Source organism: Diadema setosum, chromosome 4 (assembly GCF_964275005.1).
Source record: "Diadema setosum chromosome 4, eeDiaSeto1, whole genome shotgun sequence".
Classification (NCBI taxonomy): Eukaryota; Metazoa; Echinodermata; class Echinoidea; order Diadematoida; family Diadematidae; genus Diadema; species Diadema setosum.
Genome location: NC_092688.1, coordinates 11,845,472 through 11,867,284, shown reverse-complemented (window position 1 = coordinate 11,867,284; position 21,813 = coordinate 11,845,472). Strand labels below are relative to the sequence as shown.

At 38.2% G+C, this 21,813-nt stretch overlaps 2 protein-coding genes across 2 annotated transcripts in view; one reads left to right on the top strand and one right to left on the bottom strand.

The window, feature by feature from the left end:
• LOC140226872 (equilibrative nucleobase transporter 1-like) overlaps window positions 1-4,514 on the bottom strand; it is a 35,485-nt gene extending 30,971 nt beyond the window's left edge. The window contains exons 1-3 of the mRNA XM_072307301.1: window positions 4,386-4,514; window positions 2,673-3,090; window positions 9-132 (exon numbers count right to left, since the gene is read on the bottom strand). Coding sequence (XP_072163402.1) covers window positions 9-132; window positions 2,673-3,088 — 540 coding nt within the window. The 5' untranslated portion in view covers window positions 3,089-3,090; window positions 4,386-4,514. The remainder of the gene's footprint in view (window positions 1-8; window positions 133-2,672; window positions 3,091-4,385) is intronic.
• A 7,497-nt stretch (window positions 4,515-12,011) lies between these two features.
• The window catches only part of LOC140226871 (E3 ubiquitin-protein ligase TRIM37-like), a 35,741-nt gene continuing 25,939 nt past the window's right edge, over window positions 12,012-21,813 (top strand). The window contains exons 1-2 of the mRNA XM_072307300.1: window positions 12,012-12,141; window positions 19,668-19,769. Of these exons, the coding sequence (XP_072163401.1) occupies window positions 12,121-12,141; window positions 19,668-19,769 (123 nt within the window). The 5' untranslated portion in view covers window positions 12,012-12,120. The remainder of the gene's footprint in view (window positions 12,142-19,667; window positions 19,770-21,813) is intronic.

The following is a 21,813-nucleotide window of genomic DNA, read 5'->3' as shown; positions in this document are numbered from 1 at the left end:
TAACTTACCTGCATGCTGCAAACCATCATTAGGATCCCTCCTATTCCAATCAAGATGCCAGCTGGGAAGAGGAAAGTGGCCCGGGCTGGGGTGCTGAAGGCAAGGAACAGGTAGCCAGCCAACAGGAGGATGCTGAAGGGGTAATGAGTTGAATACCAACGTACATAAGAGAATTAGGAAACTTTTTTTTAAAGCTAGCTATCAAGGAATGAACAGTATAGCACTAGCACACAGCCCAACCTAAAATATGACCATCAGGATATTAATTACTGGAAGGAAATTACAAAGCTCAATCATGACACTTTCAAGCAAGTTGAATATGGGTGACATATACAGTTGAACCTCTCGTATCCGGACAAGTCGGGACCGGGGCTCATCCGGATAAGGGATTTGGCCGGATACGGGAGACTCAATGCTTTATACATGTACACTGTACATATACATACACATGTACTGATGTAGCCCATTGTAGCACCACATGTAGTAATGTGTATACTGCAACCTTTTCATTGTTACACTCGGTAACAGACCCCAAAATAGAGGTTCGTGTTTGCAAGAATGAAAATCATTTTCTTTTATAAATTCTTGGGATGATTTACCTAAATAATTATTAAGAAATGTATCAAGTATATGTAATTCATTTGTGTTTGTGTAGGAGTTCTCAAGGAGTTGGGAATCCCCCTTTCCTCCCGTAATTCTTAAAAAAAGATAAAAAAATCACGGCGAGATTGCGTCCGGATAATAGAGAGATCCGGATAAAGGGAGGCCGGATAATAGAGGTTCAACTGTACACAAATCAACCATTGCTGATTAAAGGTCCTGTTTACCTTTGGGATCAGTGATTTAAAAAATGTTCAAGATATCACTGACATGTGTAGGTCACTTATATCACAAAACATCCTACCATATAAAATTTTTGCGATAAACCCTAAAATATAACGAGATATTACTATATTTCTCATTAAACCATAACTGTAGACAGTTTAGTCTGGAAACATTTTTATTATAACTATTGTTCACATTTTGTATATTTACCAATACTTAACATCGATTATACAGGTTCAAATTTTTACATTGGTTGCTTCTATCCCTAACTAACATTTTAGAACTATTTTGAAGCACTAATGCTGGGTTTTTGTTTCATCTGCACATAGTAAATTATGCCTTTAACTACAATGATATGTTTACATATTTGCATATTTCATAATGCACATGTTCTACACTGTAGAAAGTACCCCTTCTTGTGTGTCTGTTTCTTTTCACCTTCATTACCTATAGATGCAGATAAATATTGTACTGAATCCTTTTTATAGTGACTTTGCCCTTCTGATATCTCTTTCCTTTTCTTTCTTTTCTTTTTCTCTTACCAAATCTCTTTCCTGTCATCGCTTCCTGCCATTGATATCTTGTTTCCATCCATGCCACACCCCCCAAACATTCATTCCTTTTTACTCCACCTAATATATTCCACTTTCTCTCTTCACAATGTCTTTCTCCCTCTCTCTCCTCTCTTGTGCTGCCCGCCCCCCCCCCCCCCCATTTCCTGCTTTGTTGAGATACCAGCAGATAATCCTATTAAAGATGATTCTCTTCCATATTTATCATCTCTTCCTCTCTTCCTTCCTGTCTTACCCTCTCTCATTCAAAAACGAAAATGTAAAACATTGCACTGTTATCTCTTGTATCCAGCATATCTAAGAGCCTTGGTTTAATTCATGGCTAAGGGCAGCACAAACGGTTGTGGCGAACGACCAATAAGTACGTGACAAGTTCAACGCAGAGTGATAGAACGGTTCAGAATATTCTATGAAACACTCCTTGACATGGCGTCAATTCAAGCGAAATACGAAGGGATAAGGTTGTATGTGCCATCTTCATCATGCACACGGCCACTAACATAACCAGTCACGACACGGAAACCACATTTCCGTGGTTTGTGCATTTTCTTTTCATCATATTCACCATCATTCATTGCTGGTACTTCTCTTTCAACAGAGCCCTGTTCTGGTCACGTACTGTAACCATTGTTTACTTTGCTTGCAATATTATCAAAAGGCTCTACATTGCTACTTTGTTTGTTTGTTTGTCTGTTTGTTTATTTGTTTTTTGTACAGTTCAATTAAGTACATTCAACATAAATTATAAAATTAACCCTCGGGAAAACAGATAATTTGAACATCCAATCTTCAGACAGAAGAGATCCAAAATTTATCTGCAGTCTGCAGATTCAGGTAAGCCTTCGAACTAAGAGGCTATTCAGTTCTACGTATGATACCTCAAATTAAAAATAGAATCGCAGCAAAGCCTATCATTTCACATGATCTCTTTACAAGTATGACTTATATTTCTCATGTTTGCAAGACAATGTAATAACGTCACTGAGTCCTGATATAACTCTATTCTGCATTCTCACATAGCAAACTGATCCAATAATATTGGTCCTTCTTGAAGACTGAGATACAGTGTTCCTTTGTGAACAGTGACCTTACATATTAAATTTCAAATAGACTCTTTTCAATTCCTCTTTCATTAAAATGAAAACAATGAAATGAAGATTCTACTCTAGAATGTTCCTTTGGACAATAACAAAGTAACCCTTTTGCTAGGGGCATGTAAGTGCAAAATAATGCTGTGAAGAAGAGGAATTATGTTACACATAGCATTCTTCTCACCTGAAGAGTATCCTAACAAATCGCGTTCCGAGTTTGTCAAACAGCAGTCCACTGGGGAAGACCGACCCCTGCATGCAGAAGGCGGCGACAGTGAAGACGAGCTGGAACCTCGAATCCTGGTACGGACACGGCGCGGCGCCCTCGCTGTTGTCGTCTTGAGGAGCATATTGCGTTACAGTGGCTAACTCAGTATACTGGGGAACAACAGATGAATCATACGAGGTCCAGGAACCATTAACGCTGACCACGTCCGGGTGGTGACCATTCTGATCACATCCCTCCAGGAAGAAGCCCTGCTGCTTTAAGATGAATACCAGTGAGGGCCAGCCATAGAAGATGCCGGCGTTGAAAGCGTTCTCGAGGATGCTCAGAATGAGCGTGATCGTCTTCTCAATTTTGGAGCGTAATCTTGCCATACCTGGGAGAGCAAGTGATACATCAACATCAGTAGTGTAAAATTGTTTTGTTACATTCTGAGCCTATGGCTACCTAAGTACAACAGAGATTTCTGCCAACCAGTCACTGTGACTTGTACAGATATCTCATAAGAATAATCACATCTGTAATGCAGTCAATTAGTCCATGCTATAATCATCGTCTAGTAGTAGTATACTGGTAGGTGTTTACACCCATCAATTAGCTGTTGCTTGCATTTCATTTCAAAAAGAAAAAGAAAAGAAGAAGAACTTTTAAAAATCATATTAAACAGAGGTATTAACTTCCCCTTTGGCTTTCCAATTTGTGTTTGGAAAATATTAAAGAAAACATCAGAACACTTTTTCCACAGGCTTGCGGCACAGAGCATGGGCATAAAAAGCCAAAGGAAAGATTCACATTACTTCTCCTTCTCTGACACCTCTGGACCCTGGGTTAATAAATGAGGCCACCTGAAGCTAAAACCTCTCAAGATCTAACATGTCTATTATAAAGCATATCATATACAAACTAATAAACCACCCAAATAATCTCAGTTTCTATGAAGAAAAGGATTACTCAATCAGATCAGGCTAAGTAATAGAGCATGCCTCCATCTGCATCTCACACTCTCATGCTAATCACTCACTCTGATCGAGTCACTGTCATTTAGGTCATAGTTTGCAAATGGCTGAGTTGCAGTACAACTGTACAAGCCCTCCTTTTTTTTTTCTTGATTGCCCTTAAGAAGGAGGCTTCTTTTTTTTTTTTTTTTTGAGTCAAAGCTACATCATAGCTCCAAGATGGGCTCAAAATTGGTCTTCCACCATTGCCACCATGTCCACCATTTGGAATTTGCTTGTTCTCCATCGAAAGGGTCTACCAAGAAACTTGTATTAATTTGTAAATTTTATGGCTGATGCAATTTGCCGGATATCGAGTTGTTTTGGGGTAAGAATCTGATAATCTCGATCGTGGTTCACGACTTTTACTCCTGAAGCCCCCCGCATATTCAGTAAGAGGTAGTAGATATATTGTGTCCATAGCGATCGACATCGACATCGTGCCCTTTGCCTATCCTAGCATTCGTTCGTCGCCGCCACTTTTTTGGCCTCTCATCACTGGTTACCTACATACACTGGCACTGCGACCAGTGGGCTCCCATAGGTACAAGTACAACGGAGCGCCCCGGGGGCGCTGGAGTTACAACCAACAACCATGCATGGCCATTTGTCACTGAGGACGTCGACGATTCAGTCATTGTTTAATCATTTATTTAGCATGCGTTGTTGAACTTACCTTGTCCCTTGTCTTTATCTCTTCTATCTACTGGTGTTTACAAAGCATTGTAGGTACTAGTAATTTGTGGAGAAGGAACTTGACTCTGATCTAGCTAGCAGTACAAGTTGCAACATGTAGCAGCAGCCGCTATCGTAAACTTGGTGGATCCGGCCGACTTTGTTACGTGTGTGTGCATGGCGCGTGCCGCCGATAAACGATTGACAAAAACACTCGTGTGATATCCCGCCAAAGGAAACGTACCGTTTACAATCGTGTCCAGTGCGAGCTGTGATGTGCAGCGGTGCCCACCCCTTCGGCTCCGGTACTACCAAATGGGATCCTACCAAATACGTGGACAGGTGGTATATATCTACAGATAGGATGCGCGCGTGGCTCGATCGAAAATGACCGGGGCCAAGTCTTTGTTTTTTCCCCCGCTTTAGGGTAATTTAGTGTGATTTTTTTTTCTCAGTATCTTACTACTACAGATTTCACTATTCGGTGTAGGACTATTATGGTGTATTCGAGAGACAATCTTCGTGTGGCTCCACATGGTGGGAAAATTTTAATTGACGTCCAAACGCGTAATGGAATGTCCCGACTAGAACATTCAGTCGCACACTGGAAAAGCACGTGGGCATATGTCAGGAATGGTTGCATAATCGGTAGAAAGATGACACAGTGTATCATAATTACGGACTTGACCGAAAGATTGGTCTGTATCTTGTCGTCGGGGTTATGTTCCGCGGAGACTGGCTTCACGGAATCGGAGGAGAGCCGTAAATGTCAAAAATGATAAAAACGAGGAAAAAAAAAACACCTCCTGCGGACAGACGGATTTTCTGTCTTCTTACAGACAAACTTGCCTAACTTCGTATAAAGTTTCCAGCATTTCACTCTGGAGTTTAAAGGGAACGTATAGTTTTGGTTGAGACTATATCTTCAGGTTGAAAGATTTTTTTTTTTTTTTGGTGAGATAATGAGAAACCTCTTATGAAATATGAAAGAGCATGTAATTCCAAGAAGGATTCAACGTTTAGGCCTATTTGATGAAAATCTGTCGTGAAATGGCTGAAATATCCAAAAAGCAATCCTGATAAAATCGACAGGCCACGGCTTTTAGTATACGATCTCTTTGTTTTACCTTGTTTTGGGATATCTCAGTCATTTCAAAACCGATTTTCATCAATTTTTTGATTCCCCTTACATTTGCATGCTCTTTAACATTTCATAGAGTGTACTAAATATCCCCGCAAAACGTTACAAGCTGAATCCTCTCCTCAACCCCTTCTGTTATAGTAATTTCATTTTCTTTCTTTTTTTAATGTTCGAGAACAAAGAACACAACTGCCGTGTCAGCGGAAATAGGCTACAGGCAACTGATGGAGTAAAGTAGGAATGGTATAGTTTTGGAGATGGTGCTGCAGGTTTCCAACTTTGTGTGTGTGTGTGTGTGTGTGTGTGTGTGTGTGTGTGTGTGTGTGTGTGTGTGTGTAGGTGTGCGTCTTGCGAGATAGTGAGGAACCTCTTATGAATTTTTTGGGATGTACATATAACGAATGTATAGCAAATAAGGTATCTAAATGTGTAGGCATATTATACGTATAGATTGAAAAATATTCTTCCGGAGTTTGCACTTTTTTGCTGTGTAATACATTTATGCTTCCGTATCTTAATTATTGTATGATAACTGTATGGGGCAAATATAATAAAACAAAGTTAGAAGTTTTACATAAATTGCAGAAAAAAGCATTACGTATAAAAAAAAAAGTTACTGGTAGTCATTATACCTTGCTCATTCGGCTCCTCTTTTTCGTAAATTTAATACTTTGAATATATTTGATTTGTATACTTACAATACCGCTGTTTTGGGATTTTATTATTTCAAAGATAATGTTACCTCATAATATTCCAGGTATGTTTTCCACTAATAATGAAATTCATAAATACAATACACGAAATTGCAATAGATTTCATATGTGGGTAGTAAAAACAAATCTGGTATCAAACTCCGTACGTCACCAATTTCCATTAATCTGGTATTCGATTCCTAGAGATATTTGTTCACGCAATAGCCTGTCCTCATTTAAGAAATTTTTGAAAATATACCTTCTAGCAAATCACACATAGTCAGTCTATCATATCGTTTTGTCTTATGTTTTTGTTTTGTTTTGTTTTGTTATGTAATGTTCTGTTGTATTTGTTTGTATTCTGTCCATGTCTACACTTTGTACCTTAAAAATCAATTATTTTGTGCATGTACATAACGGAACTTACTTTACAAGGCCTTTTTGGCTTTATTCAAGTTCTCTTTTTTCATTCTCACAGTTATATGTAAATGATTGATTATCTTTTTGTTCTGTATTTTAAACTCAATACTGTTGTACTGTTTTATCAGAAAATGAGATGAATAAACTTTTTTTTTTAAAGAAATATGAAAGAACATGTAATTCTAAGAGGAATTCACGGTTCATTTGATGGAAATTGGTCTTGAAATGGCCGAGATAAAAAAAGCAACAAACAAACAAAACGAAACAAGCGATCCTAATAATATGCGACAGACCACGACTTTTATTTGGATCTCTAAATTGTTTTACCTCGTTTTTTGGATATCTCAGTCATTTCAAAACCGATTTTCATTGAATAAATCTTCAGTTCCCTTTAGAATTGTATGCTCTAATTTAAAGGACAAGTTCACCTTCATAAACATAAGGATTGAGAGAATGCAGCAATATTAGTAGAACACATCAGTGAAAGTTTGAGGAAAATTGGACAATCCGTTCAAAAGTTATGGATTTTTAAAATTTTTGTGTTGGAACCGCTGGATGAGGAGACTACTAAGGCTGTGATATGATGTCACATGAGTACAACAGTATAAAGAAAATGTAAAGAAAATTCAACATATGGAGTTTCACTTTTTTGTATAATAAAAGAGCACTTGACTTGCCTCTTCCTAAAGGCAATGGTCATAATATTACCTATAACATGTCAGTAACGAGTCAAGGGAATGTATAGTTTGTTTTTTTAATGAAATTTTGTGATATTCTCTTTATATTTTCCTTATATTGTTGTACGCATGTGACATCATACGCTGCAGTAGTCTTCTCATCCAGTGGTGACTGAAAAAAAAAAAAAACTTCAAAAATTCATAACTTTGAACGGATCGTATAGGATTTTCATCAAACTTTCAATAATGTGTTCTACTATAAACATTGCTACATTATTTCAATCCTTATGTTAATGAAGGTGAACTTGTCCTTTAACATTTCATAGAGTGGTTTCTATTGTATATCTCGCAAAACGTTAAAAGCTGAATCCTCACCTCAGCCATAGTTGGGACTTCCCGGTGGTTAGGTGCTCCCGTGGTATACAGGTTCATGTTCAGGCCCTTACAGTCAGGGCGGGTGAAAAAAAAAATCCACCTGCCTCATCCGTCTTTTCCCTATGTTCATTCCCATAATATCCTTCCACTCTTTCATTCCTGTATTCTTTCTTGCTCTTAGTTCTTCTGATAAGTTCATTTCCTATACATTATTCTTGATCTAATTTTACCGTCATCTTCTATATACAATCCATCTTCCTTCTTCCCCTCCCCGCCCCCCCCCCTTCTCCTTTTTTTTTTCTTTCCCCAGCATGAGCCCCTCACTGAATGTATGCACACACACACACACACACACACACAAATCAAATACAGTACTGACAAGATATAATACAGTCTATAATAGTTTGGATGAGTTGCGACCATACAAACCATGAGCACAATGAAAATATTACATGCAGGGAGTGTCGTGCCTTTGTATTGCCATTTTTGAAACAAGTAAGAGGTTATGAATGATCTAAAACACAGCTTCAAAAGGTTTCACGCCATCTATCGGTGAGAAGTAATATGAATTTTCATCCGCGATGGCGTCATTTTGCAGATTAATTATCAGGAATGATGCCAAAGCGTTAGTTTGATTAGCGTCAAGTCTGTTATACGTGATTTTTTGTTGATGGTAATCAGATCAAATTTTACCATATGATATATATATCTGTATATATGTTGGCACAAAAAGGGTTGTCTCGATTTCGATAACAAATCAGACTCAAACTGAACATTATTGTAGAGCTCTACCTGCACTTATTTAGATACGACGTAATAAAAATAAAATGGCAAGCGAGCATTGCGACGATGAACTCCGTGCATATATTTATGTACGCTTTTATTGGATGTCGAAACTTTTGGAGACATAATGGAAAATTACAATGGGCTGAAAAGAGAAAAGGAGGAGGGAGAGGGAGAGGTGAGGGAGAGAGGTCCACGGGAGAGATATAGCGCGTGCAGCGGGAGGTGGCGCCCTCCTACATTTGTAATGATGAAAAATTGACATAGACATCAGGTGTGGAAAGTGGTGCTTGGAGTGAAGAGCACATTAAAAAAAAAAAATGAACGAGGAAGCCTGTGAGGTTAGCCCATTGTAGCAAGAAGAGAATAAATTTATTGATATATATATATATATAATATATATATATATATATATATATATATATATATATATACATATTCCTCGGAATAGACCTCGGTCATAGAAAATCACATTTCGGTACTTTCGAAGTATTCGCGGACGAATGAATGAAAAGCGCATCCCTGCAATAATAGTTAGGCCTATGAAGGGAATAGAAAACGAAGCACAGAATCTGTAAAGGGCTTAAAGGAAACCTCCGGATGATTTTCAGATTTTTACATTTGAACAATTATAAATTAGCTATACTGAGGACAGAGTTTCAGAATTTGTGATAATTGGGATGAAGAATAAGAATATTTTCAAAATTTAGAACAAACTGCAATGAACAAGGATGATGACATAGCAGAGTCACCATAAGAATGCATGAGTTGGGGCTCAAGGAAGCAGAACGAAAGAAGAAGGCATGCATAGATTATACACAGGTGAACTCGCAAGCAAGCGGTATGTAATGGAATTACACTGCGACATTGCTTAAATAATATTATGAACCTCCTATGTCATCATTCTTTTTCAGTGTAATTTGTTTGAGGTTTTTCAAAGTATTGTTTCTCTGCTCAAGAACCACATAATTCCAAAAATCTATTCATGGAGTTGTCGATTTATGTACTACATGATGTGACATTATGAAAATCGTCTGGAATGTCCTTTTAGTGTGCAAAACGGACCACTTTGTAATTAGGAAATTGTCGAAATTTAAAGGGACCGCAAGATTATGATAACCATTATGGCCCATTTTCTTGGTTCATTATTTTATGTTAATATTGCAATGGATTCCTAAAGGAGTGCAGTTACTTTGTTGTGCCTAATTGCATCTTGGTACAATTCCGACTCCTTGCTGCTACAGTTTGTTTTACATTATGTAGGCAGACCATTTGCAAAGTTTGTAACTGCTCGAGCTTTGTTAGGTTTTGGTTAACAAATTCGAATTACAAATCTTTTTTTTTTCCAATATCAAGTACAGCAAGTGTAACAGTACAGCGACATAAACGGGTCGGAAATAGAAGAATCTAATAGGAACACAAAACTATAATGTAGCTCTATATCAGAGGGCGCAATCAAGAAATTCATGAAAACATTATACTCTACAAAGTCGTTGTACTACAATTATTTATGTACATAAAAGTTTGTATTGCATGGCCGGAGGAACCGGGGGGGGGGGGGGGGGGGGGGCTCGGCCCCCCCTTTTTTTGTGCACCATTACAAAGGAATACGTACATAAGGTGTCATCACTCTTCAACCCGAAATATACATAAGTAGTACATTGTTCTACTTCTGTATAAGAAATTAGAGATCTTGAAGTGTGATCGCGGCAAGGTTATGTTTTTCCGCTTGTCTTGTTGTTGTTGTTGTGTTTGGTTTTTTTTTTTTTTTTTTTTGCTTGTCAGCTGAAGAAACTCGAAAGGGGAGAGATGAGCTGAGGACCTTTTTATTTTTTATTTTTTGCTTGTTAGCTCATCAAACCCGAAAGTGCCTTCCCCCCCCCCCCACTTTTGAAAACGCTCCGCCAGCCCTGTTACCATTGATCATCATCCGAGTGCTGACGAACGAGCGATTTACGGATGAAGGACATTGACATTGACATTCGGTAGCCAGCGGGGCCACTAAATAGTACTAAAAAACACCAATTTCTAAGAAGGCTATCATTAGTGGCCCGAGCGATAGTTAAGATTTATTGTGGATTGTTATGTTTCCGTTTATATCTGGCCACAACATTTCTTTCTTTTTTTTTGGGGGGGGGGGGGGGAGCCACCAAAATTTCACACTTCAAGATTTTAGTAACCCGAACGGACCGTCAAAAAAAGAGTTATTGTCTTGCCTTGGACTTACAAAGATGGGACGATTCATTGTACCTTCTATTTATCAGAAGAGGGGCATTGAGAGCGTCACTGAGATTGAAATTTTGAGCCGAAATGAATTCACATTGTGTAGAATAAAAGCAAGCTATAATAATATCAAACGATAATACATGAAGGTTGATAGACACTCATTAGAGCTGCGTCGGGCGCCCCGGTGTGTAGGGGATTATCTACGAAGCTTTTGTTTCGATAAAAATCCGTATCCAAAACTTTTGGCAGACTTCACTGTAGGAACAGTAATTTTGCTGAAAACAACAATGGGTTGCTTCACAACAACAACAACAAAACAAAAAAATCCAAAGTCTATGATAATTATGGGTAATGCTTGAACATCCTAAGCACCGTGAGGCCTATATAGGACATCAGGACCCATAATATCAGGATTGGATATCAGGATATCAAGATTGGAAGAGGTGTAATGTTTTAAGGAAGTGAACTTGTTAGTATAATCGGCTTACTTTTTTTTTAGTTGTTCTTTTAGTAATTAAGTAAGTGGAAACAGAAACTTTGGTATGTTTTAATATTAAAACTCCTCGATGGCGTTCTGAACGTCGTCAAACTAAGTCGATTCGGAATGATGAGATAGGGCAACACTACTTATAATCACATTTTTGCTTTCAAGTTACGTCGTGCAGGGTCTAATCAAGATATTATCCTAGCTCATGTAAGTAATGTAAGCTCATATAAGTTATATACTAATATAAGTAGGCCTATATATTTGTATGTCATTTTTATTATAACCTATACATGAGGGCTCAAAAGCACTGAAATGGAAGAAGAGGTAGTGAAGAAATTCAAGAAAAGGAAAAACGAGTACTGCATAATAGAGAAAGCAATGATGGAGGCAGGGAAATAGAAGGCAAGGAGCGCAATGTAAGCACTCTTGGCTAAATAATCATAAAATAAAGGAGATAATGATCATAAGCATAACATAATTATGCAGGGAGTGGGTTTTTTTTTCCCACAAGGACTTGATTTTTTTTATTCAGTTAAAACGAAATTGAATTTTCTTCAGCGATTCAATATTATAATGAAAGAGCAGAACTCCATTTCAGTTCCCCAAGAAACTACGCCGGCATACATTGGCAGGATAATTGTTGAAATAGGAAATTCATGTGATGTATCACTATATAAAATAAAAATAATGTCGTTCGAGTGAACCTCAAAATAATTTATTATTGCACTGACTTCGATCCTATAAATCTCCGCTATCGGTCGGATAAGTAGAATAAAAGAGATCGGCGCCGGTTGTCACATGATAGTTTTCAACCAATTACGCGACAGCTGAATACGTATGGTCAAAACATCGACGATGAGCAGGTTCCAAGGCGGACGCTACCGAATATTTAATGACTAAATTTCGCTATTTGTGACCGGTATTTTCATACCACTATGGAGGAAGCAACAGTCGAAGTAAGTATAATTATGTCGAACGATGAGGTTATTCTATAGTTTTCCGACAAATTGCGCGGGCCGCGTGTGAACTCGACAAGTCGCGTATGGCCAGCAGTGTGGACAACTACTTGAACCCTGCCTATCGGCCATGGTATAGCTATTACCCCCAGATCTCTCCCGTGCGAATTCGCAAGGCTTCCGCTGTTGTGAAGCGACGCACTTCACTACAGAAATTGGACTTTGAGTTTTCTAATTCTCTGTATTCTGTGCCCTGCCCAAGTAGAAGCGCGAGTATAACACATATGTGTCTACCGATGTAGCTTTCCATGTCAATGTCCATGTTACAAAGTTACGTACAAATGTACTGATTACAGAAATGTTTCTAACTGACATTGTTTATTTTAGACGGTTCTAGATCTGAGTAGGGCCTACCGCTATAAAGCGCTAGATAATTTTTGTTGAAGTGAAATGATGTTGAGGTGAGGGTAGTACCCAATTAGAGCTGGATAAATTGAGTGATCACATGGTGCGTCGTGATAGCTTGCCAGACTAGCTCTAACATTTAACCTGTTTAGGAAGCCTACTCAGTTTTCCGTAGAGCCTTGCCCTAGAGGAAAGCGGCATATTAAATTTTAACTAGTGCTAGTTACATGTTTTCTTGTGCCTCTGCAGCCGTGCCTGTGGATTGTGTAGTACATTGAATATTTACAATTTAGTAAGGTCTATAGACTCTCTAGACTCTACCATTTGTCTGTACACACAAATGAAATATAATATTATCGGCACCTGCACATCACACCAAGGCCGCGCCACAGGGCAAGGTTCGACCTCCGCCTCCTGTGCCAAGGCTCGACCGTACGCAGAAGCGTCCATGGGTTTCTAATTCTAAAACCAGCAAAAATATCTTCACAATTTTCTCTGCACATTTTGAATGGGTTGACAATTGTGCAGTGTGAATTCAAGAACCCGCGAATACGTTTTTGAGCCTCTCAGTGCGAAAAATTAATCACACAGAAATATTGAAGTTTACAGTAAATCAAACCCAGATGAACAGAATGATAAAAATTTCATAAAAATGGATGTTCATGATATAGGTTCTAAACCGAATCACAGGATTGGTATCATGCATAAAACTATATTTTTAAGAGAGTATAGAAGAAAAAATGGCCTCTTTGATTGATTGTAGTGCCAAAGGTCACTGCTACTGATCCGTTGCAATTTTGCACAATTTTAAGGGTCAAAACATGAAATTGAAATCATATTTAGTGACTTAAGGTCATGTAAAAGTACCAAAGAAATTACTACAACTAAAGTAAATAATAATATTTAATCTTCAATAGAATATTTTACATTCTAACATATTGAAATGAATGTTATGGTAATTTGAAATGGAATGAAATATAAGAATAAATTTTTGAGGCCAAGACTTTTTGGCTACTAGTATTATGTTTTCATCTATTCAAATGCCCGAGAGCAAATTGGTAAGGTACAGTGTACAGTTATAGTTGCATACACCATCAATAGGCAGCGAGTTGCAAGGGTTGTGCTATTTTTAGTGACAAGAACGTAAACACTCTTGTTTACAGAATATGCTATGCTGACTGAGTTGATCCAAATACGTGTCCTGATTCTGATGAATGGCTTCCCAGCCACATTAATCTGAACGAATGGTTGAAGGTCCATTACCAGAATGTACTGTACCATGGAATTGACACTTAATACCGGAAGAGCACATGTGTACAGTACATTTCTGGAAATGGACTACAACATTAGATAGAATAATGTGGTGGGAAGCCATTCATTCATGAATCAGACACGTATTTGGTCAACTCAGTCGCATAGCATATTGTAAAACAAGAAGTGTTTACGTTCTTGTCACAAATTTCACAAGAGCCAAGATTTGCAAAATTAAAATGCACGCAGAAGTCCTTGTCTACATATTGCATTGAATGCCAGGGGCAATTTGCGAAAATTTCATGCAACTTTTGAGAATGTCGGCTCCAATTCTCAAAAATTTCATGCTGCGAAAATATCTTGCTTTATGGTTGTAATACATTCTAAGTAGCTGAACAAACATTCTGTTGTTTTTTTTTTCATTTTGTTGTTTTGTGGGGGGTTTTCAGTGTGTGAAATGTTTGTGTGTGTGTGTGTGTGTGTTTTCCTAGTTCCCACCATCCATGTTTATTTCATATCACATTTCTCAGCATGTTTATCTGCATGAACTGAGGAGCAATTACAATAGTGGACTGAAGCAATCGTGCAAAGTTGGATGGAACTTCAGTGCTCCCTTCTTTGAGTAGGGGTTGAAGAACTTTGCAAGAAACCTTTCTGTACTATAGGGCTTCCAAAGCAGCAGAAGAACTAGAGCATTTTATCGTTTCATCATACCACCTGTAGAATGTGACAGTTGTTTGATTCAGTCAGTGATAAGTAGATGTTCTGGTCTAAGTCTTCTTCTTCTTCTTCTTTTTTTTTTCCTTTTTTTTTTTTGATACATAATGGTTGAAAAAGACCTTTGTTTCTTGCCAAGCCAGACTCATAAAACCACAAGACTGCCTATTATAAACTTGTCTCTTCCCTGGCCTGCCCATGTATGCCTCAAAAGTATTGCCATGTCGTCCTTGCTTATCGGAGAAGGGCATCAAAATTTGATGGTGTGCACATACAGCCACAGTAGAATACAGATAAACAGGTGTCAATATTTCAGTCACATGTGCTATGCTATCACATTAGGTCATTTTTGTTGTTGTTGTTGTTTTGATCATATGGAGAAAAGAGAATGCAAGAGAGAGAGAGAGGGAGCTTTTCTATTTTCAGCAACAAGGCACACACTGTAGTTGCCCGTTGGTTTGTATCTGTTGGCCACCAAATGTATGACATGATTCTGAATGCAAAAATAGTACTCAAGCAAGGTAGAGTAAAAACCTGTGCCCTGCATTTCAGAGATTGTATGTCCCTGTGCCTGGTGACTATAAAAGAAAAAGTTGCCCGTTGGTTTGTATCTGTTGGCCACCAAATGTATGACAGGATTCTGAATGCAAAAATAGTACTCAAGCAAGGTAGAGTAAAAACCTGTGCCCTGCATTTCAGAGATTGTATGTCCCTGTGCCTGGTGACTATAAAAGAAAATGTGTTTCATGTGCTTCAAGTCCATTACTCATAGATCTGCTTCCATTGGCCTAAAGACCTTGGCAGGAAGGCATAATAATTCAAAATTATACACTTACATCGTGTGATAATTGAGACAGATGATATGTCTGCCTTTATGCTGAAACTATTACTGCACAAACAGAAATCAGTTCATCGAATTCTGTATTCTTTTGATTTATTCAATAATTACCATGCTCTTGGTACCAGAAGCACTCATGCCATGCAGATCTGGTTTATGATAAAATACAGGCAAGATTTTTTTTGTGTGTGTGTGTGTGTGTGATATGTTTGTACTGAACAGAATGTTGAACGTACAACATAGGTGCAATCAATAGTAGTGGAGAAAGTATGAAAATGAATGAAATGTATAGTAGGACTGATTAAGATGCAGGCAAGGAAAGCTACCAAACAAATGATCAATTAACAGGAATTCATGCAGATGGACAAGAACATGTCATTGTTCCTTCTTATATGAGATACAGATATACATACAGCCTCTGATTTAGTGACTAGACTCCAATTACTGTAAAACCAGAAATGTTTGCATGAATTTTGATTTTCAAAATTTTGCGAGAGCCAAGATTTGCAAAGTTTAAGTGCAAGCAAAAGTTCTTGTCTACACCGTATGAACTGAATGCCGGTGGCAGTTCATGAAAATTTAACATTTGTCATGAAAAAGGTTGTCTGCTCCAATTTGTGAAAATTTTTTGACGCGATCATTTTGTACTTGAAATGTAGGGCCCAAAATGTACAGGTTATGATGCAGTCACTACTATCACTACCATTATTGTAGTGAAAAAAAAAAAGAAGGTAGAAATCGTCTTCCACCAGTCTGCCAGCACAATTGCTTCGGTACTGCTTTTTTGATTGACATATCTACTGTACTTTTAGGCTCCCCATTTGTTCCCCTGTAAAGAATTGTCATCTCCCTCAGCTAAACTTCACCCTCTCCATCCCCAGAGACGTGCTTTGTAGAACTTTGCAGATCCTGTGCCATGCCTGTTTTGCTTGTCAACAATCTGTTTGTGCATTTTCTCTCTCGTGACGTAGATTTTTTTAAAAATGTGAAAGATGTCAAAAAGAAGAGAGAGAAATGCAGGAAAATGGGACTCTTGCTGCAGCATGATTTCATTGACATCGGGGAGCAGGCCTCCACTGCTGACTTGGCCCTGTGCGTCCTTCTTTGCCAGGGTGTTCCTGTTTGCGAAGGGAGGCCAGTTGTTCGCTGACTCGTGGTCCCCGTTCCCGCTGACTGCTCAGTGTGAATCAGTGCCTTGTTTACGTGTGACACATTCTCTGTCTGAGCACAATAGCAGGGGGCTGGCTGGCTGGCTGGCTGGCTGGATAGCTGGTTCCTCTGTGCGTAGTAAACTTTTCAGTGATCCAACTTGCCCCTCCCCGCAACAAATATGGCCCCATTTCAAGTTCTGTTCAGCATATTCACCTCCAGCACAAACAAGCCAAACTTTTTGTATGCTTGCCACATTTTCAGTCAAGAATAAGCCAATTCGGAGCATTCCAGTTTGTGCCTGAGCAGAAAAAGATCATTTGTACAAACAGGCATGTTGGGTGTTAGATTCACTGAGATATTAAAGCATCTGTGATATCGATTATTCATCTAGGGTACTTGCCAGCACATCCACCTGACAGCAAGCGGGGTATTTGGCAATATTAGTAGAAAAAGTTTGTTTGTGCATTCAATGCAAAACAATGAAATAGATGCAGCCCCAAATTTATGTTGATTGATGGACCGTTCTGGTTACCTAGTCTATAGTAAGTCATTCTTTTTTATTTTTATTTCTTAAAGATGAATTCAATAAATTGTCATGTTGGGCATGCTAAAAATGCATTATATACATCACTTTGAAAATGAATGAAGTGTCTAACCAACTGAGAAATTAACTGAGAAAAACCGAAAAAAAGTCAACCTTGCATATCAGTGATGACCTTGTCGTTGCTCTGATGGAAATTTCTTTTTTTGGAGGTGTTGTGCAGAGAATCGATCATGCATGTCTCCTATTTTAAAAGAATCACTAGTACCATAATTGGCTGACATGTAAGATGGTACTTGACCTCAGGATTTATTGTTACTAATGTATGTATGTCATCATCAGACAACTGGCTTGATAGAACAGCTGTGATGGAGCCTGTTATACATATGTACCCATTAGAATGGCAATGTGAAAAAGGCCCACGTTTTTCCTTCATTTGGAATACAGCACCAGAGCACTGAAAGATGTAGTATTAATTCATCATATATATGTGCAGTCAATTTGAATTGAGGTGTCAATACATTGACTTTACATTTTATATATTTTTCAAATCGCTATTTTTTTTTTTGAATTGTGAATCTTTCCTTTGTAATTATCATGTCATGATCAAGTTTATTTTATTCATAGTAATGATGACCCTCTCTATTCCTATGTGTAAGTGAGATTTTAATTTTTAACAGCAAAAAAGAAGTCATTGCTTAAAGGACAAGTCCACCTTCATAGACATGTGGATTGAGTGAATGCAACAATATTAGTAGAACACATCAGTGAAAGTTAATAGAAAATTGGACAATCCGTTCAAAAGTTATGAATTTTTAAAATATCCGTGCAGTCACTGCTGGATGAGAAGACTACTACAGTGCATGATGTCATATGCGTACAACGATATAAAGAGAATAAAAAGAGAATTTCACAAAACTTCACTTTTTGAAGAAAGTGCACATTTTTTCGACTTGTTACTGACATATGTTAAGGGTAATATTATTCCCCCTGCCTACTGAAAGAAAGAAGTCAAGTGTTCTTTTGTTATGCGAGAAAAGTGAAAATATGTTGAATTTTCTGTATTCTTTCTTTATATCGTTGTACACATGTGACATCACAAGCTATAGTAGTCTTCTCATCCAGCCTTGAGTGAGCAGAAACTTCAAAAATTTATAACTCAAACTCTCACTGATAGTTCTACTAACATTGCTGCATTCACTCAACCCACATATGTATGAAGGTGAACTTGTCCTTTAATCAAAGCTGACTATACAGTGTATTATCAACATCAATATCCATTTTTCAGTTGGTTTCTTATAATACCAGTATTCTATTTTCATGTGTTTCAAGAAGAAAATGCAGAAAAGAAAACCAAACAGTATTTCACTGGTAATGTCATGGCCATTTAACAATAAAAAAAAAAAAACAACAACCAACAAATTAATTGGCAGAGCTCATAGCGTTGCCATGTACTCTGACTTTACCAAAGTTCAGATGGACAAAAGTATAAGTTTTATCAAATTTTTCTGTTATCAATAATCGTTTGCATTTTGCTTGTTTCAGCACTAATTAAAAAGCAAATGTCACTATTCTTCTCCTCTTCCATGAATTTCATTTCAAAGACCGGGAAACAATATACTCAGGAACTCTAAAAAAAGTTACAAGACAATTTGTACCATTATGTCCAGTGTGCAAGTTCTTGTGTACAAAATGTGCATCCTGCCAATTTCCACTTTGTAACATACAGTGTAAGATACATGAAGAACCCAGTCATGCTTGGCTACCAGGTCACGATCCATCAAATTTGTGATTTGTGCCTTGCCAGTCTGGGGAAAAAAAAAAAAAAAAAAAAAAAACCTGTCCTCATAGATGATGATTCACTGGCTGTCAACATTCAAATCAGCTCTGAACTCATACATCAGGAACACCCCCCCCCCCCCATGTCACCACCACCACCACCACCACCCCTGCCCTGTCTGTGATCTGTAGCTCTGAAGCAAATGCGGGATTACCCCTCGGAGTCCCTTAGGTGTGGTCGGGACCCTTCCAGCTAATTCGCAAGATCCGCATTATGTAGGAATCGTCCGCATTGCAAGAGCGTACCTACTGAGTGTGAGCGGAGGGAGTCCTGACACTGTTGACGATCCGTCGAAGACTGTGTTTGTTGAAATGCATGTAAGCTCTTTGAGCTCTGTGTGTTGTCAACAGTGAAGTTCTTCGGCTTAGCTTTCTAGATTTCTAGATGCTGCTGCTGTTGTTGTTTTTGGCCTAGATGATAGGTAGTGGATTTTGTTTGCTCAAATTGGATGACACTGATTGATTGATCAAAGATGCAGGTAGGCTTTACTGTGCTCTTAACGAATGTTTGATATTTTCTTCCTTTCTTTCTTTTGTTCACATGATGTTTATTCATGGTGCATAGAATGGGGGCTTGAAATGGAACTTGTAAAATGAAGACAGTTTTTGAGTACTGACCGTCACTTTGAAAGTTAAGTCCATGGAAGTGCCATTGTTGAGTTCGTTCCATCCATTCATTTACACAAGAACTTCATTTCCATATCTCCCTGTGACCCACAACTGTATGTAAGTCTCCCCAATGTTTACTGTGATCTTGCATGATTTTGCCCACTTTCTCATCAGAGCCTGGCGGAGGTGTTCCGATGCTTCATCTGCATGGAGAAGCTGCGGGACGCCCGGCTGTGTCCACACTGCTCCAAGCTGTGCTGCTACTCCTGCATACGGGTAAGTCGGTGTAAACACCGCCATCTCTTCCATTTTTGCAACCCGCCAACCCCTTCCAGTGGAACAAATACCAGTTTGGCTGCTTTCCTGGTTGTATTTGTAGTACATGAACAAGGCAACAGCTATTAAACTAGCTGACCAATGACCCTTAGGTACAATGCAAGAGTGATGCATAGGCCACCATTGTTGTTAGCATGATGTTTTATCAGTGGTATGAATTGAGGGGATGAGGTTCAAATTTTAAGTCCATGGGAATTATAGCACTACAGCCATTACCTACCAGTACTCCTTTCATATGAGTGGCTAAAAGGCTAGAGGTTATCAATATCAGAGGTCAGTTTGCATCATTGACTCCTACTGTGTACAATGTACAGTAGCTGCAGTGCCCCAATCCCACTAATGCCTCCAAAATAACTTATAAAGACAGGGAATAATTTTACCTCTCAGATTTGACTAGCAGTTATGATCAATATGAAAATACTTTAAATAAAGTTCTGTACAGTCCCATGTAAAAAAAAGAACAACCAACAAACCAACAAACAAAAAACAAACAAACAAACTGTTACACACAAGAAATTTTGTATAGCAGTCATATAAAAGTGCATGTACACCCTTGTAGCAAACTGTAATGCGATGCCAGGAAAATTATTCCCTGAAAGAGCAGTGTTAGAGCAGCAGAGTACTGAGAGTAACTTCCTTGTCTTATTTCACAGGAGCCTGATTTGCCAGAGCAAAACAAGTCTGTTGAAATCTGCAATTGAAACCAGCAGCCCCATCTATTCTACCCCTTGTGAAGCTTGGCTTTGATACAAGATTGTACATGATTTTGAGCCATTGAACTATTAAAATTTACTTCCTTTTTCTGTCAGCCTTCATCATACTGATTTGAAATATCAGAGGGTTGCTCCCCATCCCACTCCCTCTCCCCCCCCCCCAAAAAAAAAAAAAAATCTTTGTGACAAGTAAAGCTCAGTTAGACATCAAAAATCAAAAATTGTCCTTGTAAAATGTAGTCAAGCATATTGTCATCTTCCACAGGATGCACACAGAACCTGTATAAGCCTCTGTTGTATTGAGGACAAAGTTTCATTTGTGAATGCCAAAGTACACTTCCTTTTGTATGAACAATGGCAAACATTAGACACTAGTATAAAGATGGATTTGGGGATCAAATGGGTAGGAAGAATCATTAACTCATGAATAGTATTATCTACTGACAAATTAAAAATATTGACAACTTGAATTAATTGTTGTATTGTATGACGTTGTAAAAGTTGAATACCGGGTACAAGACTCCATGAGCAGAGACAAAGTTCTTGTAGCAAGTCCTACAACTCAAATTTTTAATGGTGACTTAAGCTGTTGGGGGTATGATGCTTCACTGCGGTATATGACAGGCAAAATAATAGAAAATTGGTTTCATTATGGCAGTGTCATGCAGTACCCTCAGAGATGAAGGGATTTGTGATACAGATTACCTGTACCCAGATAGATAAAGATGGAGAGGACAGATACAGTACAAGGCATTGTTTCTTCTGAGCAATGAAAGTTTAGAGACCCACATCATTGTTTGTATTGAAACATGAGTGTGCAGAATTTAGATCATTTTTGTGTGTGTGTTTTCTTTTCTTTTCTTTTTTTCTCTGACATAAAGAATTCAACTTCTGTCAAATTAGGAAACAAGATCTAGTTCTGGATTAAAAGCATGCAATGTAGTAAACATCATCTTCTCTTTTTAAAACAGACTGTCTCTTTTATCAGTCCCCATTTTTTCTTTGGAATCAGGTTGCGGGGAGTCAAAATGGCAAATTGCGGTCGCTGACATAAAGTGCCAAGTTTCTGCTTTCAATACTCCCATTAGGGACTGCAACAAAAATTTTGAAATTGGATTGGATTTCAAAGATCATTTCCGTGAAATTAAACATCTGAGAACTGGCACAATGCTTCCGGTGGGTGTCTGCATCATTGAGCATAATTGTTGTGCAGTGTGGAGTACATGTACAATCACACTTTGTCGCCATTTGTATAAGCACATTTCGCTTTC